The following is a 26,500-nucleotide window of genomic DNA, read 5'->3' on the forward strand; positions in this document are numbered from 1 at the left end:
GACCAGGTGCTCCTCAGTTTGAAACCCTTCCCAAAGCCCCTCAACGCCTTACGATCAAGTCTAAAGACGCCTTCAGACAGGGAGTCCGGCCAGCCCCCTCCAGGCCTGGGCCCAGGGAGCCCTCCTGAGCTCACTTTCCCACGGGCTCCGCGCTCACGGCACGGCCGGCCAGGCACACCCCTAAGGATGCGGGCTGGAAGCAGGACTGATGGCCACCGTGTAGCCTTTTCTGACCACTCCTTTTGCCCTACTCTTACACAAACCTCTGGCACAACACCTGTTGATACTTTATTCTTATTTCTAACAATCGGCTCCCAGAGGGCAAAGGGACCGCGTCTTACTTCTCTCACGGCCCCAGTGCCCGAGAGAGAGGCTGATCAACATGAGGTACTCGGTGGACAACCGCTTGAAGGGGGAAGGTGCCTCCTGACCTGGTGATAGTGAGCGGGGTTCCCTCCTCGCAGCTCAGGTCCAGGCTGTCAATACTCAAGTCCAGCTGAGGCTTGGCCTGGGGCTCCCGGCTCTTTAAGGCGTCAGTCGCCACCTGGAACTTGCCCAGGTCTCGAAGCTGCTGGTCAGCGTGGGCAACCTGGGAAGGAGAAGGCAGGGGGCGAGAGAGATCAGTCTAAGGCAGGGTGGTCTCGGAGAGGAGGGCAAAAGGGTCGAATATGACAGGTGAGGGATGTGTCCGACCAGATACTCACCTGCGCCTCCAGGCTGCGCACCTGGGCAGTGAGGTGGCGGCAGCTCTGTTCAGCCTCCTTGGTTTTCAGCCCGGCCTGCTGGAGCTCACGGCCTAGTCGCTCAGCTTCGGTCCGCAGCTCCTTGTTTTCCTTCTGCAGCTGCTCCAGGCCTCGCAGCTGCTCCTGCAGCTCTTGGTTCTGTTGCTTCTTGGCATCATAATGGGTCTTGGCTTTCTCCATCTGTGGGTACACAGGCAGGCAGGTGGTGGGGTGGGACAGGGGCTAAAAGGCAGGAGGGAGGCAGAGGCAGGGGCTGGGCTCACTTGCAGCTTGTAGTGCTCAGCCGCCTGCTCCTTCTGGCTCAGCTGGGTCTGCAGCTCATTCAGCTGCGCCTGCAGACGCTGGGCCTCTTGCTGGCTCTCGCCTCCCTGGGCCTGGAAAGCATGAGAAAGGCTGATCAAGGTGGCTGGTTTGGCTACTCCACCCAAACCCAGTGACTTGCCCTGGTCTCTATTCTCCCAGAACAAGTGAAAAAAATCCCTTTTACTCTCCCCTGCCCACCTCCAGCACACCGGAACATCACAAACCCTTTAGGGGCCATATTCTGCTGGAACTTCCCCTTTCAGCCAATGCCGTATCTGACAGCTGTGTGTTTACGGCCAAGTACACCGCCCCTCTCCAGGCCACAGGCCCCTGGGGAGCAGGGCCGGTGTCCACCTGAACTGCCATCATGTGCTTGCTTGGGTGTAGACACTGCACAGGACCACTGGCCTTCCCTCCCCCCGTCTCCTAGCACCAGCTGGGCGCTGCCCGAGAGGAACACAGTCAACACCTATTTATCACATCTCCACGACCTGGTGTGGAAGAGGAGGAAGTGAGCTGGAGAAACAAAGCTCCCACCACCTCTTGTGACCCCACAGGCCTCTAGTGAGTCCCAAGGTCACGAATGTCCAATTCTTTGCCCCTTACTAAAAGCTGTGATGCCTAGAACTGCAAAAAGGCAAACATTAAACCAGAGAAAGTGAAATAGTGGAAAGTATTAATATTAAATTACATTGTAATATTAAATGTTGATACTTTTCATTCCTTGAGACTATCTAGACCAGTGTCATCCAACAGAGCTTCCCGTCACGATGGAAATGTCCACGCCTGCCTCCCCAGTGTCGTAGCCACCACCACACGCAGGAGAAATGTGGCTAGTGTGACTGAGGAACTGAAAATTTCATTGGAATGAACTGAAGTGTCACCACACAGCCTAGTCTATTCACTACTGTAGCGGGATGGGTGGGAGCCGCTTGGTCTTTCCTGACAAGCACACACACGGGCTCCTGAGGCAGCCAGGTCTCCTAGGGCCCTGCCTCTGCCCCACATCCGTCACCGTGCAGGGCCAGAGAGCACCTGCTGCTCACATCCTCACTCTCTAAAAGAGCTCTAGCCCCCTTTGCTGTCTCACCTTCAGCTTCTGCTGCTGGGCCCTGCTGGTCTGCTCATGGTCAGCGAGCTTCTTACTCAGTTCTTCCACCTGAGGCAGGGAAAGGAAGAGGAGATTCGGAAGGGCTCATTAGGTTGTCCAAACTGTGAGGTTTCCCCAGACCAGCCCCTGTTGTTTCTAGAAGAAACCCAGGTCCTTTCTCTCGACTCCAGTTGGGAAATAGGCTGCTGCCCGGGCTGGCTGGCAGGGCTAGAATAAGACGACCCAACACCTGCCCACGCTCCCCTCCATCTGGGCCTGTGAAACAAGAGGCCTGTCCTACCCCCGTGGCCACCAGAATCTGCAGAATTGTCTCTAGGGAGGTGACACCCTACTCCTGTCACCATTCCCAGCTGTAACCTTCCCTGGTGGAGGACAGGAACAGGGAAACTGATCTTGAACTCCAGTAGACACAACAATGAGCAGCTAACTTTTTGAAACCGCCAAAGCAAAAGGCCAAAGATGCTCAAGACCTCTTCCCAACACCACACAGGTGGTTAGGGTGGCTGCTGACAGTGTGGCTGCGGCGGTTAGCATTGGGGATCAGACTGCTGGGGCACAAGAGGAGCAGCAACACGCTCACGCCCAGCCCAGCCCACCCCACTTCCACAGAGAGGAGCAGAGGGAGCAAAGCTCCCAGATGCCCAGGAGCTCAAGCACAAGGCCAAGTCAAGGGCTCCATTGCTAACTGCTGTTCAGTTTGACTGTCTCTCCCATCATGGGCTCCATGGAGGTGTCGAGGGAGAGGAAGGTCTGATTTTTCTGCAGGTCTAAGGTGGAAAGGCGGAACAGGGTGCTCCCACTAAATAGCAGCTCAGCCACAACTCTGACCTTTAAAACAGTGGAGTTCCTGGTGAGAGCAAGGCAGCCAGGCCTCCTCCTCAAAGGCAGAGGCCTTTTCTTTCCTCCCAACCTTGGTTTTCCTGCTCCTAGACCTATCTAATCCATGCTCGATCAGGGTGATGCTCCAGAGGCAGGCATCCTGGGCTCTCGAACCCCTCTAGTCTGTAAGAACGGCCTGTGCATCACTCACATGGCTTCTGTGTGAAGGAAGGACTGTGACACACAAGGTCCTATTCCTCCGAGTGCCCAAACCTGGAACAAGACTGGGAGCTTTTACAATCCCAAGGGTTGTCACTGGTTCTGATGAGGGACAGATGAAGCCTCCCCTACCCTTCCTCCCTGACAGGCAGATGACACTGAGCGTGTAGGAGGCTGGAGAGGCTGACCTGGCATGGGTAGGATGAGGCGCGAGAGAAGGCCTAGCACACGGCACACCTGAGCCTGGCACTGGATTCGTGGCTTGGCACTGCCCCCGTCACTAACAGTTCACCCCGGGAGCTGGCGGGCGCAAGCTGCAGGTCTACCTGTACTGCTCTAGAGCCCCCAGCATGACCTGCTTACCCTGCTCCCCCTGAAATACCTCTACTCGCGCCACCTGTGCATGGAGGGGAGGAACAATGCAGACGGGGCATGGGAGCCCAAGAGGCACTGCAGCTCTGACACGGTGCCCAAGGAGCCAGACGTGTAGAAACTTTTAAAATGTATGTGGCTCATTGTAGCTGCCAGGGCCTCCTGGGGCGCCCACTGCAGGTGTTCCTCACAGTGTGCCTCCAGAACGGGCTGGCGGCCTTCAGGGCTGGACTCGAGGACAGAGCCAGGGGCAGGGAGGTTGTGAATATTTTCTTTAAGGGGCAAGACTTAAACTCCTCCCAGTCACACAGTGGGAGGGACAGGACACTCCGACACTGTGGGGGCCAGAGGCCCTGGAACGCAGAGGGGACAGTGTCTCCCCTCTCAGGTCTGATCTTGGGGTGTGGGACTGAGCTGGCACCTTACCTGGCCAGTTAGTTTCTGCCTCTCTTCCTGGAACCGCTGTCTCTCCTCCAGGACCTTGCCCTTGGCACCCTCGTACTTGGCAGTCATCGCCTCCAGCTCGCGGGCAGTACTCTGTGCTTCCCGCTGCATCTCAGCCAGGCGGGTTTCGGCGTCAGCACGCACAGCTGCTAGCTCTTGGCCATACTTCTCCCGAGCCTGGTCCAGCTCCACTTCTAAAAACTGCCGGCCAAGGTTTGCTCGCTCGCCCAACCCCCGGTTCTCCTCTGCCAGCAGGCCGTGAGCCTTCTTTAGCATGCTCAGCTGCTCTGCGTAGCTGGCCTTCTCGGCTCGCAGCTGCTGGGCTGCTCGCTCTTGCTCTGCCACCTTCTGCCGCAAGGGCACCAACTCCCCGAGTTCCCGCTGGGCTCGCATCAGCTCCGCCCGCAGCCCACCAGCTGCCTGCTTGCTTTGCTCCAGCTCCTCACGATGGCGTTTCTCCGCAGCTGCCTGCTCAGCCTGCAGCTGCTGGCACAGGTGCTTGACGGGCAGCAGCTCACTCACCAGGGCCTGGGTGCTGGTGTGCTCGAGCTGCAGCGCTGAGAGGGCCTGCTCCTTCTGGAAGAACTTCTCTTGCCACGCCTTTAACTCTTGGCCCAGCTCCTCTGCTCGCTCGGCCTGGGAGGCCAGCTCCTGCCGTAGGCTCTCTGAAGCCACCCGCTGTTTCTCCGCCTCCTCCCGAAGGGTCTGGACCTCCTCCCGCAGAGCAGAGCTTCGTTCAGCAGCTCTGGCACTGCTGCTGGCCGTCTCGGCCTGGAGCAGGCGTAGCCTGTCCTCCAGCTTCTGGCTTTTTTCTGACTCAGCTACAACCAGCCGCTTCAATTCCTTGCTCTCACCCTCCTTCTCCAGAACCTGGCGGTTGAGGATGGACACCTCCTCCTCCAAGCTACTGATGAGACTGTTTTTTCTTTCAGCCTCTTGCTGGCCCCGGGCTACCTGGGCCTTCCACGCATCCTCAGCCTTGCTGTGGTCTTGAGCCTTGGTGCGGAGGGTGGCCAGTTCCCTTTGGGTGGAGGCTAAAGTGTCCTGACTATGTCCCAGCTCCTGGGCCTTCTCCTCTAACTGGCTCCGCAATGTCTCCAGAGCCTTGGCCTGCTCAGTGTGGGAGGCGCGCTCAGACTCTAGGCTGCGCTCCAGGCTAGAGGCCTTGTGCTGATGCTCCCGGCACTGCTGCTGCAGCTTGCTCACTTCTGCCCGCAGAGCTTCCAGCTCAGCACCTTTTTGCTCTGTCTTTCCAGTTGTCTCAGACTGGGCTCCTGACCCAGAAACATCTCCTCCACCGGCTTTCACTACAGACTGCTGGCGTTCTTCCTCTTTCTTGGCAAGCTGTGTCTTCAATTGCTCCACAGTTTGCTGAAGCTCCCCCAGCTCCGTTTTGTGGGCCGCCTCGTGTTCACGCCACTTGACCAGCTCCTGGGCTTTCTCTTCCTTTTCCACCTGCGCACGGGACAGTGCCTCTTGCAGGGCAGCAAACTCCACACGGTGCTCATTGAGGGCATTCTGCAGCCGCATCTCAAGCTCCGCCTTGGCAGCCTTCTCAAGGGCAAGATCAGCTTGGGCCCGGCTCCGCTCCTGGGTCAGCCTTGCCACCTCCCTCTCCTGCTGTCCACGCTCCTCCTGCTGCTGTCCTTGGCTCTCCATCAGCGCAGCCCGCAGCCTCTCCAGCTCACTGCCCATTTGCTCTGCCTGACGCTTCATGGCCTGCAGTGCATCCTGGGTGCTGCAGAATGGGCGACCCCGCTGCTCTTCCAGCCACTCTGACTCTCGGTCTCCTGCCCTTGGGTGCTCCTTGAGTAGCTCACAGGAAGTTGTTTCTTGCTGCTCACCTGCCCTGCGCACCAAGGCCTCTAGGTGGGCCACCTCCTTGCTGGTTGCAGCCATTTTCTCCTGCAGAGTGGAGAGGTCATCTGCAATCTTCTGGGCCCTGACCTCCTTCTCCTGGACCTGCTGGAGGGCTCTGGCCAGGTTGGCATGCAGCTGAGCTAGTTCACTTTGCTGCCGGCCTAGCTGGCGCTCGCTGTGGGCCTCCACCTCAGCCACCTTCTCCTTTGCCTCCTGGAGTTCCTGGCGGGCCTTCTCACATTCCTCCTTCAGGGTCATCATCTGTTCCTGGCACATGGCGCCATAGCGTGCTTCCTCTTGCTGGCTATCCTCATACCGCTCGCGCCAGGTAGCCACCTCTTTGGCAAGCTGCTCACACTCACTCTTGGCCCTGTGCTGGGAGGCCAGGGCCTCGGTCAGCTCCCGTCGCAGGCCCTGCACCTCAGCCTGATGGGCCTCCCCAAGCTGCTGCACTTGGGTCTCCAGTCCCTTGCGCCCATCCTTCTCTTCTTCCAGTTCCTTCCGTCCCTGCTTATGCTGCTCCAGCAGATTCTGGGTCTCTGCCTCCAGCTTGGAGATACAGCGCTGCTGCTGTTCCAAGGCATCTGCAGCCCTGCGCTTCTCCTCTTCCAGGCTGCCCTGGGTAAGCCTCAAGGACTCCTCCAGGGCCCGAACCTGCTTCTGCAGCTGGCCCTTCTCCTGAGTCACCCTTTCTTTCTCGGTTGCTTTTTGCTGCTCAGACCTCAGTTGGGCCTTTAGCTCTGCCACCTGGGCCTGGGTCTCACCCTGCTCCTGGCGGGTTGCCTCAACTTGGGCACGGAATTCTTCCAACTTTTGGCTCAGCTCTGCCTTCTCCTTTTGGGCCTGTTTGACTGAGGTCTGGGCACTGTCCCGGGCTTCATTAGCAGCCTGAAGCTGCTGTTGCAGGAGCTCGAGCTTGGCAGCCTTCTCCTTCTCCAATGCCTCCAGCTGCCGGAGGGCCGAATCCCTCTCCCTGAAAGAGGCTTCCCGTTCTTTAGTAGCAGCAGCCAACTGCTGGGTGTGCTCTCGCCTAGTTGCCTCCTGCTCCTTGGCCACCTCCTCCAACTGCTGCTCCTTCTGCCTCAGGCTGCTGCTCAGCTGCTCCATCTGGTGGCGAAGGTCCTGGGAGGCCTGTTCTTGTTGCTGGAGGGTCTGTGTTAGCTGGGCCTGCTCATTTTTGGCCTGTTGTTTCAGGCTAGCCAGTTCTTGATCCTGCTCCTGGAGTGCGGCTTTGAGGGTGGTGATTTCAGAGGTCAGCGTGGTCACCTGGGCACCAAGTCGGGTCCCCTGAGCCTGGGAGGATTGTTCTAGCTCTTCCTTGGCCTGTCTGAGGTTGTCCAGGGAGACCTGCAGCTGGGCAATCAGGCCAGCCAGTTGCTGCTTTTCTTCTTCATAGTGGCTCCGTTCAGCAAGCAGCTTGGCTTCCTGCTGGCCCCGTTCAGTCTCCATTGCCTCCACCTTGGCTTGGAGCTGGGTGTTGTCTGCAGCAAGAGTGGCTGCCTCTTGCTTCAGGGTTTCCAACTGGTGAGGAAAAGAGACAAAAAGGAATCAGCATGACTCTTGGTTACCATGGCCCCTCTGGAAATTAGGATGGCCAGGAATCTAAACATGCCAAATGGGTCCAGACCAGGCCAGCCCTGCACACAGGTTGTTCTGCTGCTCCTGGGCATCCCTACCTGCAAGACGTCACCCAGCACCTCGCCCTTCTCCCGGGTTGGATTCTCCTGCAGCTGGGCCAAATGTTCTTCCAGTTGTGAAAGTTTCCCCTGAAGGATTTCATTTTTCTCTTCAAGGCATTTCTGAGAATAAAGAACCCCATGTGAACATATGTGGAACAGGCACAAAGACCCTCAAGAACATCAACAAAACATGGGACCTGGGCCTCCCTGGTGGTGCAAGGGATTAAGTACAGCACTATGAAGCTGTCTGCAGCCTCAGCAGCACGTGTTCAATCCCAGGCTGGCCAGGGAACTACCCACATGGCGCAGCAGACCTCTCTCGTCTCCCTGCTGCTCCCCTCAGCAGTGTACTTCAGTCAGTCTGCCTGATCTGTTTCCCACTCTTGTCTCTGGTGAATCCCCTCACCCCCCCCACACCTCTGGCCTGTACCCCAGTTCTTGTATGCATAAATAAATCTTTTTGAAAAAAAAGAATAACTTGTTCAACATCCACACCCTATAAATAGCAGAGACAGGATTCAAAGGTGTACTGCACGTAAATTCACAATCTTTCCATTAAAGCACACTATTAAATCTTGAAGAGAAGTCATACTAATTCTCTAAAGCCTTGGAGAAGGGACTCGTAAACAGAATTCAACTTTGAACATGAAGTCAAGATTGTGACCCGACTCCCACAGCAAAGGGTTATTACCTTGTCCTGCAGGGTTGTGCCCAGCTCTTTCTCCAGATGGGCCTGTTTCTCCACCCATTCCCGTGTGGCCTTGTTGTGTTCCTCGGTCAGTTCGTTCAGTGCCCCCTGTAGTTGCTGCAGGTGACTGGCAAACTCCCGCAGCTGAGACAGAAAAGTGTGAATCCCTTCACCCAGAATCAAAATTGCCATCACCACTGCCATCTGCTCCCCGACCTCCAGGCACCAGATGCCTAGGACTTTCCTTCCAACCCTCCTCAAACCAAATGCAACTAATCACATCTCAAACTCAAGACTACAAATCAAAACTCAAGACGAGGGCCTCCCCGGTGGCGCAGCGGTTGAGCACTGGGTTGCAAAGCTGCCAGCAGCCTCTGCAGCGCCGGTTCAATCCCCGGCCGCCGGGCAAGGGTCCCACATGGCTCACAGACCTCTCCTGCCGCCCGCTGCTCCCCTCAGCAGTGTATTTCATCAGTCTGCCTGTTCTGCTCCCCACTCTGGCTCTGGTGAATTCTCTCACCCTCCCATGCTTCTGACTGTACCCAATGCTTATATAAATTCAAACAAACAAACAAACAAAAAAAACCTCAGGACAATAACTCATTCCTGGCTGGTACCATTCCTGGTGGCAGATGCAGGTCTCTGGAGAGACTGAACAGGACACTCTTCTCAGCCCTCTTGGTAGCGGGCTCTTCCATACGAACTCAGCCCCTAGGAGTCTATGTGGGGGATCAGACCCCCAACACTACTCACCTTAAAGGAAAGGTCCCCATTCTCTTCAGAAAGTTGGCTGATTTTGCGATCCATCTGGCCCTTCTCCGTCTTCAGGTCCTGGCACTGCTTCAGAGTCTCGTGGAGTCGCACAGTGAGGCTTGCCGGAGGGCAGGAGACAACGGTATAGTTCACCAGGGTCTTGGGTGAGGGTGGGGGGAGGAAGGGATGGGTGAGGCAGAGATCAGGGAGGTGAGGAGAAACCAGGGAAAACTACCTCTCATTCTTGACCCGGAGCTCCTCGAGCTCCCTGGGTTCCGGTGGGCTGGTTGCCTGCTTCTCATTTAGCAGAGCCAGGCGGTCGATGCGTTGCTGCATCAAGGCTATCTGTGCATCTGCCCAGAGGAGGAAAGAGGAGGGCAGTGAGCACAGAACAAGGGAGGGGAAGAGGGGCAAGGAGGCAGCCAATCTGAGAGAAAAGGAGGATAGTTGCAAGGGCAGAGCCAGCTTCTAGGTCAATCTGACAAGCCCGGGACTGAGCTCGAAATTCCAGGGCCCGCAGAGGGGACACATGGGAGGTAGAGGGGCCTTTCCTCAGATGAGTTCAGCTCTTCACTGGGTGGAAATCCTGTAAGTGGCTCCTGCATAAAGACCTGCCAGGCCGTCGGCACCTACCCTTTTCAGTGAGGAGTTTGCGATTCTCAGCCAACTCCTGCTCCAGCTCATCCCTATTATTTCTCTCATCTGCAAGCTGCTTCTTCAGCCGTCTCATTTGAAATTGTGGGGTCTGCAGAATGTCGCCCATGGGTGAGGCAGGAGACCCTGCAAGGAAGCTGAAAGAGATGGTCCAGATTCCATGATCAGGGCCTCCCCTGGTGGCGCAGCGGTTGAGCGCTGGGCTGTGAAGCTGCCCCCTCCCCCAGATTCCATGATCAGAGCCGGAGATGTGACAGAAGGGCTGAAATGACCAACAGTGGGGGGCGGGTGCATGAACAGGCCTTGACTGACTGACTAGGAGGCCCAAACACCTGGTTCTGTTAGCAGTGCTACCTCACACCTCATGACAGAACTTGTGAAAACTTTCCTTCTCCGAGCCAATTTCTTTGCTCCCCTCCCACCTCCACTCAAGGGAGGGTTCTGCCTCTGCAGAACTGCACTAAGAGTAGGATCTTCAGTCTCTAAGAAAGGAATTCCATAAATAGAGAACTGCCTTTTAGAGGCCTTCTGCCCAAGATAGAGCCCAACTAATTCCCCCAATCAGTACTGGGTCAGGGGCGAGATCCTATAAGTCTCTGATGAAGTAAGAGGGGCTGGTGAACAGCTCAGCCTCTAGAATTATAGCCACTTGAAGGCTGAGTTGAGACCCCATCCCAGGACAATACTCCCAGCACGTACTTGTTCCCACTGGAAGAGGAGGCAACCTTCTGTAGCTCAAGGAAGTGAACCTCCCTCTTGGCCTGGTGGCTCGGGGGGGACAATTCTTCAGAGAAGATGCTGGAACAGGTGGAAGGGACAGGAGCTAGGGAGAAGCAGCAAACAAACCACAAAGCGGGTAGTCAGAATATGACTGGATTTGTATTTTTATGCAATCTGAGAACTCGCCGGGGGGAGCGAAGAACAGTGGAGGGAGAGAGTCCTCTATGTATACAGATGACAAGGTGCTCATGCTTTTCCCAGAAGCCAACACTGCAGAGGCAGCTTGGGAGCCCTGAGCAACATCTCTTTAGTCCCAGGCCTCTCAGGCCAGAGCCTCTGGCCTCCTTTCTGAACTCTTCTGTTCTGAAATCTTGCACTGGCAACACAACCTTCTCAAAACCTTTCCCCTTGTTTCCCAAGATGACTTCCTCATGATTCTCCCACTAAATACCCCTCGTTAGTCTCCTTAATCCGCTCCTCTCTCCTTCACCCACCCTGTAAACCCTAGAGTTCTGATGGGGCCGCCTTGCTTTGGGCATAGTGCCATGGCTGCGATGGTCAGCCAAGCCCATAACCTGGGCCAGAGTCCTCTCCTGCCTTCTAGACATACATTCCAACAACTCCATCTGAAGGGTTCATGAAGAACCTGAACACAAGGAACATCAAATTCAGCGTCTAGAAGAGAACATGCCTAGACCTCTGTTTCACATTCTCATCACTAGATCCCCTACTCGACAGGGCTCTCTCTCTTTCTACTGTTCTTCCAGGCAGCAAGAAATCTGGTAGATTCGGCATCTCTCTGTCCCAGCACTCATTCCTTATCATACTTAGTTATCTGCCTTACCTCATAAAACATACAGGCTTCTTATGGTAAAACCATGTTTTTAAGACTGTACTCTCAGCTTTAAAGCTTAGGGTGGTGGTTGTTGGGAAAAAAAACAACAAAGAAAGTATGTATGGAGAGGGATCAAGGACACCCTAACAGCAGACACAATCACTTATAAATGCTATGCTTAGCTACTGCTAGGCAGCAAGAGGCGCTCCCATCGCAGGAACTAGGATGACAGCTACAGGGTCCCAAAATTGGCCTACCCCATTACACACTTTTCCTGAGCCCCACCTATGCCTTCTGTTGGGGGAAAAAGACAACCCCCCACCATATTTCCTAGCAGGATCCTGGCAGACCCAGCTCAGACAAGAAGGGATCCTCAGGAGTGGCCCCTAGTTACCTTTCTGTAAGAAGTTCTCCAGATCCTCGTTCAGGTTTAGCCCATCCTCATGGTCCAGCACAAATTTTAGGATGACAGCTAACTCGGCCTGGGTCGCAGAGAGAGAAACCATTACGTCGGAGTTCTGAGTCATCTGGGCATCGCCTGCCCCAGGAGCCTGTGGGAGCCCATCCTTCCTCTCCCAGCCAGAAGTCCCACTACTAGAGATATGTTCACCCTGCTTGTCCCTTCCCCGCGTCCTCTCCTAAAAATGCACCTGGGGTCAGACAAGCGTTTTTAACTGACTTCACTTGTGACCACAAGCAAAATAACAGGGCAAAGAAAGAAATGCAGTAAGAAAGCTTTCTATAGAACTATGTTGGCCACTTCCAGGTGACCCTCACCATTGTTCTCCGAGTGAGAACTGGGGCTCAGTTCTCACCAGCCCCAGTTCACCTGGGGCTCATCCATAGCTTAATCCACTGGCTCAGCTGTAAAATCTTCCCTGCCTAGCCTGAATTCCAAAGCTACAGAGTTGATTGGACTTTCCCAGTTAACTATAATTTAGCTGCTTATTCCTGTAGAATTTCTGTGTCCAACAGATCTAGGACTAGTTTGGAGCACAAAAAAAGTTGAAAAAAGAAACAGCCATTCCCCCTCCCCTCCCTGCAAATGCCACCACAACCCTAATCCCAGAGAGAGAGCCAAGAACAAGCATGAAATGGGATATGCCAACATTCCTAGCACTCCAGACGCTGCCCCACAGGTCACCCATGCTGGCATCCCAGCTGCTCTGCTCTGGGAAGTAAGACAGGTGCTCATGCAGGAAGCAGAGCCAACATCAGGAGCCCGTGACATGTAGTTCCTAGCAATCAGGTCAGTTCCCCAACAATGCAGCCAGTACATCAGTCCCTCTTCACTCTGGGACCATGCAGAGGAGGGGAGGGGAGATAATTGCTCTGAGCTAAGCTGTCATGGTGGACAAAGAACTCTCCCTCACTGATCCTGCCTACTAAAGGGAGTGACAGCCTGTAAACATACACCGCATGCAGGAACACATGAAGAGAATGCAATTTCTATGTATTACCCATACACAGCACAGTTACAGTAAAATACATATACATGGAAAAGGATTTAAGTATATCCTTTAAAAGTTAGCAGTTATCTACAGGAATGAAATTATTAGCGACTATTACCTTCTTCTTTGTACTTTTCCAGTATTTCCCTGACTTTCTATACTAAATGGCTGTAATGACTATAACAACTTTTTAAAAAAACAAAATATGCTATTTAAAGAACAACAAACATGGGGAGGTGAAGTATAGGTTAGGCCCACTATGTGGAGGCATAAGGACTTACCTGAATCTTATATTCGAATTGTTCCCAGTCCCTGGGGCTTTTGGAGCTCATGGTGGAGTGGTATAAAAGCAGCATGGTCATCTAGAAGCCAAACAGAGGCAGTAGTGACTAGAAAGGAGGGCTATCTCTCTTTCTAGTGCTACCCCTCTGGGTTGTCCTGGGGGCGCTGAGCTATTCTGGAGTTTCTTCCAAAGCTCCTAAGATTCAGCAGCCCCAGGTTATTGCCCTTAACTGCACCAGGAAACAGCTGAGGACTCAATGCCCCCTGTAGAAAAAGCTGGGAGTCAGATCGCTACAAAGCTAAATTCCTGAACTCACAGAACCCTGAATATGAGGCCTAAGGCACCTTCTCCAGGCCACACCCAGAAACACAAGCAGTAAGGAAGTAAAAGAAAAATATGGCAGCTGGGTAAAGCCTGATGCTTGCCACATCTCCATCATGGTCCACAATAATGGTGTTACAAATCTCTTTTTTCATACAACACGAACTCCTATATTCTTGGGCTGCAATAGTATTAGCCAGGTGGCTGCCTTGACTTCCTAAAGCCTTAAAAATGTTCACCACTTCCCCTGGATTAAGACAGGGCCCTGCAGGTCCCTCCAGTGCCACCCTCCCACCCTCACCAGTCTGGTATTTCAAAGGTACCTTGGCCAGTTCCAGCTCTGACCCTTCCATCACCTTCTGCCTTGACACCAGGCATTCCGGGGCAGAGGGATGTTTTCGGTTTTCTATATTGACAACACAGAAAACAGGGTGAACTTCTTGGGAACCTTCCCTGAGTTCATCAAAACACCACAGAGTCAGAGGAGCAGAATCATGTCTCTGGTGAGACTAGGAGACCTCGGGGCTCTTTACTCCTAAGTCTTTTCTTCTGTGACATGCACTTTCCATCTGAAGTTAGTTCTAGCCCAGGCCAGCACAAGGATTACAGGGGTAGTTCAAGAAGAAAGCAGGTTGGGAAGGCATAACAGCTCTGGCACATGACATCGCACTCTCCACCCACATAGCACCTCCTGCTCAGTACCACAAAGGAGCCCAGAGAATACAAGTCTTTCTAGACTCTTGTTCCAAACAAGACTGCAGAGGAAGCTGAGCTGAACAAGGAGGACTGGGGACAACTGTTCTTATGCTGCCAGAAGATCTGGACTCAGTAACATCTAACTTAGTCTACTCTGTTATCACACATGCTTTTTGTGAGCTGGAGGGGTAGTTCCCATGTCAAAGATGAAGATTCTGTCTCCACAGCTGTAAGAAGGGTAACTGACAAGCACTGTGCTAGAAGCTCTGCATGTGCCCATCAACCTGAAAAGAAAATATCTCCATTTCATAGACAGGGAACCTATGTCCAGAAAGGTCACACAAGATCTCAACCTAAATCTGCCTCTGTCCCTGGGCCTCCCTCGTGACCTAGGGGTTAAGTCTCAGTGCTATCACCACTACAGCCTGAGTTCGATCCCTGGCCAAGGTGCTCACCCACACATGGTGCAGCAGACCTCTCCTGTCTCACCTGCTGCTCCCCTCAACAGTGTATTTCAGTATATCTGCCTGCTCTGCTCCCCACTCTGTCTCTGGTGAATCCTCTCACCAACCCCCCATACCTCTGAACTATACCCCAGTTCTATGCATAAATAAATAAATCTTTAAAATACTACTAATATTACCACTACTACTAAAAAACAAAGTTATCTGGGAAAAAAATGTTATTCTTATAAGGGAAAGAGGGTAACATGGATCGTTCATCCCTTTACAGTGGGAGAAACAAGAGCCCAAAGTGATGTGTCCTCCATATCAACCCTTGGTTCTATCTGAATCTCGGGGATGGGCTCTGGGCCTGAAGGGAAAATTTCCCTCCCCTCTAACGGGTGATGGCAACACCAGGCTCAGAGAAGCTGGTACAGAGCAGGCAACTTTGGGCCTTTGCTCCTCAGACATCTGTGAACTGTTCTCTAGCCTCCCAAGTCCCAGGAGTTGAGGAAGCAGCAACTTCCCAGTGAGATTAAAAAAGGTGCTTACTCTGCAGAAAAACACACACAAAATCCAGTCTCTCTGGTGCCGGCCGCTGCAGGATTTGCTGTCCCTCGTCAGTGCCATGGCTAGAAAAAGAGCAAGTGTTAGGACTAGAGTACTTAATAATCCTTCCCTCTTTGCTACTGCACTACATAGTACCTTCCCTTCCTTCAGCCTTGGTCTACACTGGCTCTGGAAAAGAACCAGAGTCAGTAGAGGCAGGGAAGATGATCCTAAGACACCACTTTGTCTGAAGGAGCTGGGTAAAGAGTACACAGTAGGCACCTGAGGCAGGAGATCCCCACTGGAAAAGACTACACTCCCATGCCATCTGTGAAAATAAAACCTTCTGTGGGAAAATGGCTAGGAGGAGACAATACAGAAGCTACATTCCCCGGTGTTGAATGGCTCAACTATGAATAAGGTCGTTAAGCCTGAAAAACATGGTTAGAGTAAGAGCAAGAGAGGGCAATGGAATGGGAAAAAAAGGTCTAAGAACTGAAAGAACATGCGAGAACAAGGCTCTGACTTGATAGGGAAAAGTGGAACACACACCAGGCTGAAAGCTGAGATGGCTAAAGTCTTCCCTATCACAAAGGCCACAGGAAGGGGCAATACTCTTGATCTTGGCCCTGTCTATGTTTGTTTAACATGGGAAGGCAGCAACATGTGCAGAGCGCAATGCAGGCAGGTGGCAGTAGGGGGTGCTCTCAAGCAGCTCAGACAGCAGCCCCCATGCTTCCTTTAGCTGCAGTTTCACTTCTGGGGGTGAATTGAATACTATGCTATGGCTGGAGATATTGATTAAATATCTTGTTCCTCAGAACCTGAATCACCAAGTTTCAGCCAACTTTCTGGAGAGCACAGCAGGTCCTAGAACCTTCAGTGCCAGACATCCTACAAAGCACAAGCATCCAAGTCAAGACACGATGGTAGCTCTCACCATCTCCCACGTCATTACAAAGGTTTCTCCCAAGTGAACCTCCCACAAGCAGCATTCTGGGAAGCTGGTCTGTGATTAGGCACTCCTACAAAGTCTTTAGGAGATGTTAATCTCCTCAGACTCCTAAGAGCCAGCTTCCTTACCCACCCACAATCTGGAATGTTGTGACTCCTTGCCTCAGTGTAGAACAGTAATTTACCTAAGTGTATTCCATTAGATAAAAATAAAGAGGGCTCTCAGGCTGAATGAGAAATGCTGGATTAAAGCAAATCCAACATTTTTCAAAGAAGAGTATACAACATCTGTTATTTCCTAAACCTGTTAGACCACAAAACCTTTTTCTCCCATTAAATTCCTGGGGTAAGTTAAGCTGCATGGAACATGCTCTGGAAAAAAGCTTATCCTAGAGGAATCCAGTCCATCCTCTAGGACTGCATTCAAGTTTCATCTCTGGCAGGATGCCACCCAGAAAACTACTGCCAGTCACACCTCCACCCACCTCCCAGGAATTCCTACAGCACTGGAGGGTACAACTGCATCATGTACAACTGACCCCATTAACTGTGACTTAGAAGCTAAGAATATAGCAGGTGCTCAGTATATAAGGGCTAACAGATAAGAGATGTTTTTTTATGGGGAAGTGCAGAGGTAAATGTCAGAAAGATCAGTATCAGGGTTTTAGTTATCTAGCAAAATGCCTCCACTAAACTTTGCTATTCAAGTCTCATAGACATCAAAGATATGAACAGTCTGTTTGTTTCAGGCTATTCACATACAAAGAACAGAAAGGGAAACTTGTCAAAGAGGTTGATTCCTATAATCTGTTTCTCAGAGAGAAGAGGCCAAGCAGTGAAGGAACAAGCCTTGTTCATTCCCACAGTTCTAACAGCAAGCAACACCACCATCCTACGCTGCCTCCCCTGAGAACTAGGTGTATGATTTGGGTCAGCAACAGAGCCTCAGCAGAAGTGCAACAGCACATTCCCTAAAGAACATGTGTTCCCAAAGGAATTTGGTCTGCATTGTCCTGGATCTGAGATGGAGATGAGGGTTAATGTGTGGAATTTCAATAGCCCCTCCCACTAACTGTCCTGCACGCACTCGCGCGCGTGTGTGCGCTTCTTCTCTCTCTCTCTTCTCACCTCGCCGTAAGTCCACAGGCTTATGCACCACCCTAAGACAACTTAGAATATGAACAACTTGAATTTCTGCCCTCTCCTATGAAAATTTCCCACCAGGTTATAAACCTACAATGGCTAACCAAAAACACATATCCTTTTATCTTCACCCCTGAAAAAATCTACCGCCTTGTCATCAGGCAAGGAATTCTACCTCCTCAAAAGCAAAAGCTCTCTGATCTATTTAAGATAAAAAAAAAAAGCATGCTGCACCTATATTTCAACATGAGGTATATCAGACCTGGAAGCCTCTCTTTTATTGATGCTAAAATTAAACAGGTTAGGAACCACCAGTCATTGACAGTGGTTGCCTAGATCTACCACTTCATTAGGGTCTGCAAAACAATGATTTTTATTACGAGTCGGAAAACGCTGACTTATAGATGGTGTACAACTCCGTCTATTTAGTAGTCTTGTAAACAAAAGCAAAGTGTTAATCAATAAGCTCTAATTACAAGCTTATAGGTAACGAGGAAAAGAAGAGTAAGTTAAGCAGCACCATGATGAGGCAATTAACAAGATCCAGAATTTAGGAAATTCTGCAAAATTAAAAAAAAAAAAAAGGATTGGGTAAGGAGGCAGAAAAGAGTAGGACACATGACTGGTGGGAGATGGGCCTGGCAACGAAGGAGGTCCAAGGGCTGCGCAGCATCACAACAAAGCAGAATTGAAGGAAGGTTCTGCAAACGTGTACAGCAATGCCCTGGAGTAAGAGATCATGGCAATCACTGCCAAAGAAAGGGAGGAATTCAAAATGACACTGAAATGTCCTGCCTTAGTAATTCTAAGAGAAAATGGTAGTGCCTCTACCAAAACAAGAAGTGACTTCTTTCAGAGGCACTAAGGGAGCTGTGGTGGGAGCCACAATGACTTTCAAGAAATCTTTTAAGCCTCCCCTGGTGGCACAGGTGGTTGAGCGCCGTGTTGTGAAGTTGTCCACAGCCTCTGCAGCACCGGTTTGTTCCCGGGCCGGCGAGGGTCCCACATGGCGTGGCAGACCTCTCTTGTCACGCCTGCTGCTCCCCTCAGCAGTGTATTTCATCAGTCTGCCTGTCCTGTTCCCTGCTCTGTCTCTAGTGAATCCTCTCACCCTCCCACACCTCTGGTCTATACCCCAGTTCTTTTATAAATAAATGAATAAATCTTTAAAAAAAAAAAAAAAAGATACCCTACTACAAATATCCATTTTAAAACATACCATTAAAAACCACTCTAGCAAGCCCATCTGTCCTGGGCAACTTAGCCCACTAGACTTTGCCGATGGAGAATAACCACTACATTTTCATTCATTCGTGTACTCATTCAACACACAATCAATGTACTGCACCTGCACCATGCTAGGTGTCAAGGACCCCAAGGTGAATCAGCCCCAGTTCCTGCTATCTTTAACGAGCTCAATTATACCTGCTTTGTCTGTCAAGGATGGGTTGCCTATGAATAGGTGGCCAAACTGCTTCCAAGATACCAAATCCCTAACACCAGTTACCACCTGCCATGTGTGAAACATAAATACGTTGGACATTTCACTCTATCCTTAACCTGAGGACTTACAGTCTACTGTGCTTTCCTTTAAAAAGAAGGGATTCTAGCTCTCATCACTGTTACCCCAATTCCTTATGTTATGGATGGCCTAACTTTGCCCACAGAACAGAGAAGACAAAGATGTGAGAGGTCAGTTCTGCCCTCCATAATTCCTAAAAGTTGATAATAGAGGAAAAAAGGATGAACTGTATGAGCTTAATAAAATAACTGTAGGGCCTCCCTGGTGGTACAAGGGGTTAAGTTTTAGCACTATCAAGCTACTGCCAGCCACTGCAACACGAGTTCAATCCCTGGCCAGGAAGCTAACTTGCATGGCGCAGCAGACCTCTCCTGTCTCGTCTGCTGCTCCCCTCAGCAATGTATTTCAGTCAGTCTGCCTGTTTTGCTCCCCTTTCTGTCTCATCCCCCAACACCTCTGGCTATAACCCAGTTCTTATATGCATAAATAAATAAAAATGAATCTTTAAATAAAAATAAAGTAGCTGTAGGTCACAGCTTGATCCCTTGTTGCTTGGTTCCAAAGAGGTAAGATATCAAAGGAGGCCCTGCTCCACTGATTTCCCAGATAAGCATGGAAGTTCAAAGGAAATGTGCTAAAGACACATAATAAATCAAAGAACTCAAACTAGAATCCTGGCTACATGACAACAAGCTTATCAAAAGCTAATGGACCTCACAAAGCAAGTCAGTGAGGAAGGAGGAAACCCCAGAAATCCTGTAAAGGCTTAGAAGAGGGCATGGCTGTGCTGTATAGTGCTAACAAGCTAGAGAGGAGATTTCTGTGCAGCTTATTTCCCTGTTCCTCTGGTCCTGCACGTTGCAAACAAGGCTCATGGATATGGCAGAATTACAGAAAGAGAGTTGTGGAAAACTACCACTGAGCCAAGAGAACAAAGCACCTCCAGAGCATACTCTTGGCGTATGTAAGAGTGCAGAGATTTGAAGGATCTTCTGGACAAGAGTGAGGAAATCTTATGATGGGACAAGAGTGAAACCTCACCCATAGAGAGACACAGTGATTAGAGGATAAAGTCACCGTGCCTGCGCTGCGCTCCACACTGTCTTATGACATTCCAATACTGTCTGTTTTCTGGCTACAGCTGTCACCAAGAAAAGGGAGCAAAAGCAGTCTCCACCCAACTATGCACTTGACAGGAGAGGATGAAAGGGGATGTGGTGCATACTCACATCCTGTCAATGATCTTGAGGAAGACACTGCAGTCCTGGAGCTGCAGCAAGGCCTCCACAGGGTCAGCCACACGCAGACTGTTCACCTGCCAGACAAATGGAAGAGCTGGTGAAACTCATAAGTACCCAAAAGCCCCACAGTTCATTCCTTTTCCCAGATGTTGACAATTATTGTCTACTCATCACACGTGCATATAGTTATAGGTTATAGGAATGAAGAAACAGCTAATTTTAGGATTTTTAAAAAAATTTTATATATTTTTATACTAGAGCTGGGGTACAGGCCAGAGGTGCAGGAGGGTGAGAGGATTCACCAGAAACAGAGCAGGGAGCAGAACAGGCAGACGACAGAAATACACTGCTGAGGGGAGCGGTGGGTGCAACAGGAGTGGTCTGTGGCACCATGTGGGATTCTCGCTGGCTGGCCGGCCAGGAGCAAACCCACACTGTCAAGGCTGCAGACAGCTTCACAGCACGGCGCTCAACCCTCTGCACCATCAGGGAGGCCTGCTAATTTCAGGACTTGTAATTTCAGTAAAGAAATGTTGTACCTACTCAACCACTAACAGCTGAATGCTACCTTCAAAGGCCTTTTGGGCTTCAACTAAGACCTTAAGTTCTATAGAACACAAGACCTGGAACCACCTCTGTCTCTAGAGAGGAATCCGATGGCTGGGAATCGGAGATGGGGGAAAAGAAACTTTTTATACTTTGTAAATCTCAAACATTAAAAAACTCTAGACCTCAAATTTTTATATTATAGCTCTTCGTATCTCTAATATTTGAAATATCGAAAACTTATACTGAATACTACATGTATTTTATATACTCCCACAGACATAAAATGGTTTTAATGCATTTTAAAAATTATTTTCAGGAACTTCCTGGTGGCCAAGGGGTCAATTCTCAGCACCATCACCATTAAGGCCTGAGTTCGATCCCCAGCCAGGGAGCTAACCCACATATGGCACAGCAGACCTCTCCTGTCTTGCCCACTGTTCCCGTTAGTGTATTTCATAGATCCATCTGCTCTGCTCCCCACCTTGTCTCTAATGAATCCTCTCACCCCCATCCCCTGTACCTCTGACCTACACCTAGATCTTGTATGCAAAGAAAATTATTTTCGGGCCTCCACTGGTGGCACAGGCGGTTGAGCGCAGTGCTGTGAAGCTGTCCGCAGCCTCTGCAACGCCGGTTCGATCCCAGCCGGCCGGCAAGGGTCCCACATGGAGCGGCAGACCTCTCCTGTCTCTGCTCCCCTCAGCAGTGTATTTCATCAGTCTGCCTGTTCTGTTCTCCACTCTGTCTCTGGTGAATCCTCTCACCCTCCCGTGAATCTGGCCTATACCCTGATTCTTGTGCAAATAAATAAAAATCTTAAAATTTTTTTTCCTTTTTTTAAAGATTTATTTACTTATGCACACAAGAACTGGGGTACAGGCCAGAGGTGTGTGGAGGGGTGAGAGGATTCACTAGAGACAGAGTGGGGAATAGAACAGGCGGACTGACTGAAACACACTGCTGAGGGGAGCAGCGGGCAAGTCAGGAGGGGTCTGTTGCACCATGTGGGTAGCTCCCTGGTTGGGAATCGAACTCATGCTGCAGTGGCTGCAGATAGCCTCATAGTGCTGTGTCTTAACCCCTTGCGCCACCAGGGAGGTCACCCAAAAAATTATTTTCATACATACAACTTTCACTGAGGGAGGAGGAAGAAATAACAAAGGAACAAGATAACTAAAGAAAAAGGGAGGAAGGGAAAGAAAATCTGGGAACCCCACAGAAAAAATCTTGTCAATTGCAATTCAATCACCTGTTCCCTTTCTTTGCCTTCAGGTAGACATCACTCTAACAGTCTGTACCATTAGAAAATTTGCCACCAGTCACATGTAAATGAATCTAGTGCATAGGCTGTTCAACAAGCGTATATGGTCCAACTTCTGGAACACCTTGTGAATACCACAGGCACCAAGTTCAGAAGAAGCCAGGCTGAAGTTTACCTTTGTATTACTTCATGTAGGAAGGACGGGATCTAACTCAATCATGTATGCAAAAATAAGGAAGGAGGCGGCAGTCTGCCTAACAAGGTACTTTTAAGAACGTTAGCAAGAGTGGTTATGTGCAAACAAGTGGATTTATTGTTTATAAATGCTCTTTATTTTTTTCTTTGAAGATTTATTTATTCATGCATACAAGAACTGGGGTACAGGCCAGATGCACGGGAGGATGAGAGGATACACCAGAGACAGAGGCGGGAGCAGAATAGGCAGACTGATGAAATACAATGCTAAGGGGAGCAGCGGGTGAGACAGGAGAGGTCTGCCAGGCCATGTGGGATTCTAGGTGGCCAGCCGAGATGGAACCAGCGATGCAGAGGCTGCAAACAGCTTCACAGAGCTGCGCTCAACCGCCTGCACCACCAGTGGAGGCCCTATAAATGTTTGAGAGACACTTGAGGGCCTCCCTGGTGGCGCAGGGGTTAAAGACAGCGCTATCAAGCTGTCTCACCAGTTCCCAGCCAGGGAGGAGACCACATGGCGCAGCACCTCTCCTGTCTCACCCGCTGCTCCCCTCAGCCATGTATTTCACTAGATCCGCCTGTTCTGCTCCCCACTCTGTCTCTGGTGGATCTTCTCGCCCTCCCCCCCACACCTCTGGCCTGTACCCCAGCTCTTGTATGCATAAATAAACAATGATTTTATGTCCAGTGCCTCCACTAACTTGCCAGAAACCTTTGTGCCTATTTTTTTTCTTTTTTTTTTTTTTAAAGATTTATTTATTTATTTATACAAGCACTGGGTACAGTCAGAAGCACGGGAGGGCAAGAGAATTCACCAGAGTCAGAGCGGAGAGCAGAGCAGGCAGACTGACGAAGTGCACTGCCGAGGGGAGCAGCGGGCGGCAGAAGTCTGCGTGCCATGTGGGACCCTCACCCGGTGGCCGGGAATCGAACAGGTGCTGCAGAGGCTGCAAGCAGCTTCGCAATCCAGCGCTCAACTGCTGTGCCACCGGGGAGGCCCTGTGCCTATTTTTTTCAATTACCAAATGGATGGAATCTCTACCTCACATACTGTAAGGACAAAACATGGGCTTCAAAAATGGGGTTATGAATGGAATGCAGAACACATTACAAAATAAAAGTACTAGATAAAAAACAATTATGATTAATAAAATTAAAATAATGAAGCAGATCCAGCATGACTCCTATTTCTTAACAATATAATTAGAATCAAGGTAAAAAAGCAAAAATAAACAACACAGTTCAGTACAGAAATGATACTATTTCAGTTAAATACTTTACAAAAAACAACTTCTAGATGAACCTAAATTAAAATAGATGAAAACTTTTGTTAAAATATGGACTACAAGAGCCTCCCCGGTGGCGCAGCGGTTGAGCACCAGGTTGCAAAGCTGCCCACAGCCTCTGCAGTGCCGGTTTGATCCCCGGCTGCTCCCCAGCCACCAGAGGAGGGTCCCACATGGCGCGCAGACCTCTCCTGCCACCCGCTGCTCCCCTCAGCAGTGTGCTTCGGTCCTTCTGCCTGCTCTGCTCCCCGCTCTGGCTCTGGTGAATTCTCTCACCCTCCCGCGCTTCTGACTGTACCCAGTGCTTGTATAAATAAATAAATAAATAAATCTTAAAAAAAAAAAATATGGACTATAAAATATGATCTCTCACTGAGATCTTAAAGACTGTATGTTTTTATACCATCTTTTGAAACAAAAAAAAAAAAAACGGCTTAATCCAATTAGTTGGGAAAGGTTAGGATTCTAAATATTCCAGACTTCCAGAACAACATCCCTTCCTACCTGCTGAAAATAGAGACTGCAAAAATCTAGGCATCCAAAAATTGTATCCTTTTGTTTTTAAAAGTTTTATTGCAATGTAATTGACATGAAAACCACTTCCTTGTAATACCACCAATCTAGGGGAACACTCAAGGGCTATGAATGTTTTTTCATTAACAAGTCTGAAAAAAATCAAACCAATTAGCTGATTTAAAATCACCTAAGGAATGTGTATTCATCTCATACCAATTAAAAGTAGTAATCCAGCAATAGCTTCTTTCCTGGATATAAAAATTTATTTTCTTCCTGTGTATTATTTTGCTCTCAAATGAGAAACCATTTGAAAGTGGAAGGAGAAGTTCTTCCATCCCTAGTCAAGGTATGAAATGTGAGAATGAGGGCTGAGCTCACTGTAGAACCAAAGGCTTTCGGAGTTGCTGAAGGCTATTGAGTCTTAAAAGTTCTCTATTCCCTATAATAATTTATTCCTTATAATTAGCAGATAAAGAAATTTTCTGCCTACACGAGGAAGTTACTGAAGTTACTGAAGGGGGCCTCCCTGGTGGTGCCACTGTGGCATTAGTTCAATCTCAGGCCAGGGAACTAACCCACATGGCGCAGCAGACCTCTCCTGTCTCATCCACTGCTCCCCTCAGCAGAGTATTTCAGTCAATCTGCCTGTTCTGCTTCCCCACTCTGTCTCCGGTAAATCCTCTCACCACCCCCACCCAGTACCTCTAGCCTACACCCCAGTTCCTGCACGAATAAAATGAATCTTTAAAAATAAAGTATTGAAAATTTGATAAACACCCTACTCATTCTATTTTATACATACACTTTTAGCATTCTGATTTATTTATTTCTAGTCTTTTTTCCCCCTAGACGATTTTTTTTTAAAGATTTATTTATTTTAATATAAGATCTGGGGTACAGTCAGAGGCATGGGAGGGTGAGAGGATTCACCAGAGACAGATTGGGGAGCAGAACAGGCAGACGGACCAAAGACACTACTGAGGGGAGCAGTGGGCGAGACAGGAGGGTCTGCCATGCCACGTGGGATTCTCGCCAGCCGGCTGGGATGGAACCCCACTGCAGAGGCTGCATACAGCTTCACAGCGCTGCACTCAAGCGCCTGTGCCACTGCGGGGGGGCCCCCCAAGATGAATTTCTTTTTTTAAACCACAGCTGTAATTATCAAATGTGTATGTGTGGTCGATGCTATTCACTTTAACTGTCTAACTTTTGTTTAAATTGACAAAGCCTACATAGTTATATTTTAATGCATGTTCACTGTGATCTTTGAGAAAAGCATATACAAGTATCTGTTGCTATAACTAATCTTGTGTCTGTTCTCTGTAATAGCAATCACCATTTAAAAAAAAAAAAAAAAGGAGGAGCACCTAAATAAACAGATCAACTAAAAACATTGTGGTTAGAAAACCCCACCAATATTCAGTTAATTTGCCAAACCAGAGATGTAGTTTATGGCACCTCATATATCAACCAGCTATTTTTTAGGGGGTAAGGGGACAAGAGGAGCAGGACGAGAATGTTGTTAATACAGATATAGAACATTGAAATGTAATGTAAACATAAGATGTAAAATATAATAAAAACACCCATTTTATGGGCAGAAGAGCTAAAAAGAAACTTCTCTGAAGAGGAAATGCAAATGGCCAAAAGGCATATGAAAAAATGTTCAACATCACTTGCCATCAGGGAAATGCAAATCAAAACTACCATGAGATACCATCTTACACCAGTGAGAATGGCACATATTAAAAAAACTAGCAACAACAAATGCTGGCGAGGGTGTGGAGAAAAAGGAACTCTTCTGCACTGTTGGTGGGAGTGCAAACTGGTCCAACCACTGTGGAAAGCTGTGTGGAGATTTCTGGACCTACTAAACATAGAGCTTCCATATGATCCAGCAATTCCACTCCTAGGTATTTACCCAAAGGACACAGAAACATCAATTCCAAAGAACACCTGCACCCCTATGTTTATAGCAGCACTAGTTACAATAGCTAAGCTTTGGAAACAGCCCAAATGCCCAAAAATAGATGACTGGATCAAGAAGATGTGGTACATATATACCATGGAATATTACTCAGCATTCAAAAAAGATAAACACATGCAATTTGCAGCAACATGGATGGCGCTGGAAGGGATCATGCTCAGCGAAATAAGCCAAAAAGAAAAAGAAAAATACCGGATGGTCTCACTCATAGCAGGAATCTAGAAAACTTAAATAAGGGACCAGGAAAATAAATAACTATAAGAAAGTGAAAATCAAAATCAACAAAAAACTATGAACCAGAGACACTTTTTTGGGGCGGGGGGGGGGGGAGGGATTGGGGTCAGAATGGGGGGGCTGCAATTGTATGGGGAATATAACAATAAAATTTATTATTAAAAAAAAAAAAACAAAACACCCATTTTAAACCATACAACTAAAACTTACATCTATTTCAGGAAGATGTCTAAGAATGCATGTTTTGTACAATAAACACATTATTTCCTGACTAGAGAGTTGATAGTGATTAAAGATACTGTTTTATTAAATCTACCTGTCTTGGAAATTAAAAATTCATTTCCTTTAAAATATTCTATAATGTTTTAAAGGTTGGCTTTTAAATTAGCCTTAGCTGATCAGCAGTCAGAGTAACTATTAAAAAACCCTGAACTAAGTAAGCATGCTCAGGCAATATTTTAAATAACAAGAGTTATCACTTAGGTATTATGCTAAATGGCTTTTTCTGTGTGTGTGTATTTGTATACATTAATTATTTTTTAGACACATCTCATAATCCTCATAATAACTCTGAGAAGTATTACTATTTTTTAAATGAGGTGCTGACAGGCTAAGTAACTTGCCCCAGGTCACTCAGATGGGCCCAAGCAGTGATTCTAAGCCAGACTG

The 26,500-nt window shown here is 49.4% G+C and overlaps 1 protein-coding gene across 10 annotated transcripts in view; it reads right to left on the minus strand.

Moving 5' to 3' along the window:
* Window positions 1–26,500, minus strand: part of NUMA1 (nuclear mitotic apparatus protein 1) — a 77,948-nt gene that overhangs the window by 5,272 nt on the left and 46,176 nt on the right. For all 10 annotated transcript variants that reach the window (XM_037522871.2, XM_037522869.2, XM_037522873.2 and 7 more), the window contains exons 3-18: window positions 19,792–19,877; window positions 14,947–15,026; window positions 13,579–13,661; window positions 12,933–13,013; window positions 11,595–11,682; window positions 10,345–10,468; window positions 9,625–9,782; window positions 9,227–9,344; window positions 8,992–9,109; window positions 8,242–8,382; window positions 7,548–7,670; window positions 3,994–7,392; window positions 2,137–2,205; window positions 1,007–1,117; window positions 705–923; window positions 432–589 (exon numbers count right to left, since the gene is read on the minus strand). In XM_037522871.2, the coding sequence (XP_037378768.1) occupies window positions 432–589; window positions 705–923; window positions 1,007–1,117; window positions 2,137–2,205; window positions 3,994–7,392; window positions 7,548–7,670; window positions 8,242–8,382; window positions 8,992–9,109; window positions 9,227–9,344; window positions 9,625–9,782; window positions 10,345–10,468; window positions 11,595–11,682; window positions 12,933–13,013; window positions 13,579–13,661; window positions 14,947–15,026; window positions 19,792–19,877 (5,156 nt within the window). The remainder of the gene's footprint in view (window positions 1–431; window positions 590–704; window positions 924–1,006; window positions 1,118–2,136; window positions 2,206–3,993; window positions 7,393–7,547; window positions 7,671–8,241; window positions 8,383–8,991; window positions 9,110–9,226; window positions 9,345–9,624; window positions 9,783–10,344; window positions 10,469–11,594; window positions 11,683–12,932; window positions 13,014–13,578; window positions 13,662–14,946; window positions 15,027–19,791; window positions 19,878–26,500) is intronic.

Source organism: Talpa occidentalis, unplaced genomic scaffold (genome assembly GCF_014898055.3).
Source record: "Talpa occidentalis isolate TD23 unplaced genomic scaffold, MPIMG_talOcc4v2.1 talOcc4.3, whole genome shotgun sequence".
NCBI classification, from domain to species: Eukaryota; Metazoa; Chordata; class Mammalia; order Eulipotyphla; family Talpidae; genus Talpa; species Talpa occidentalis.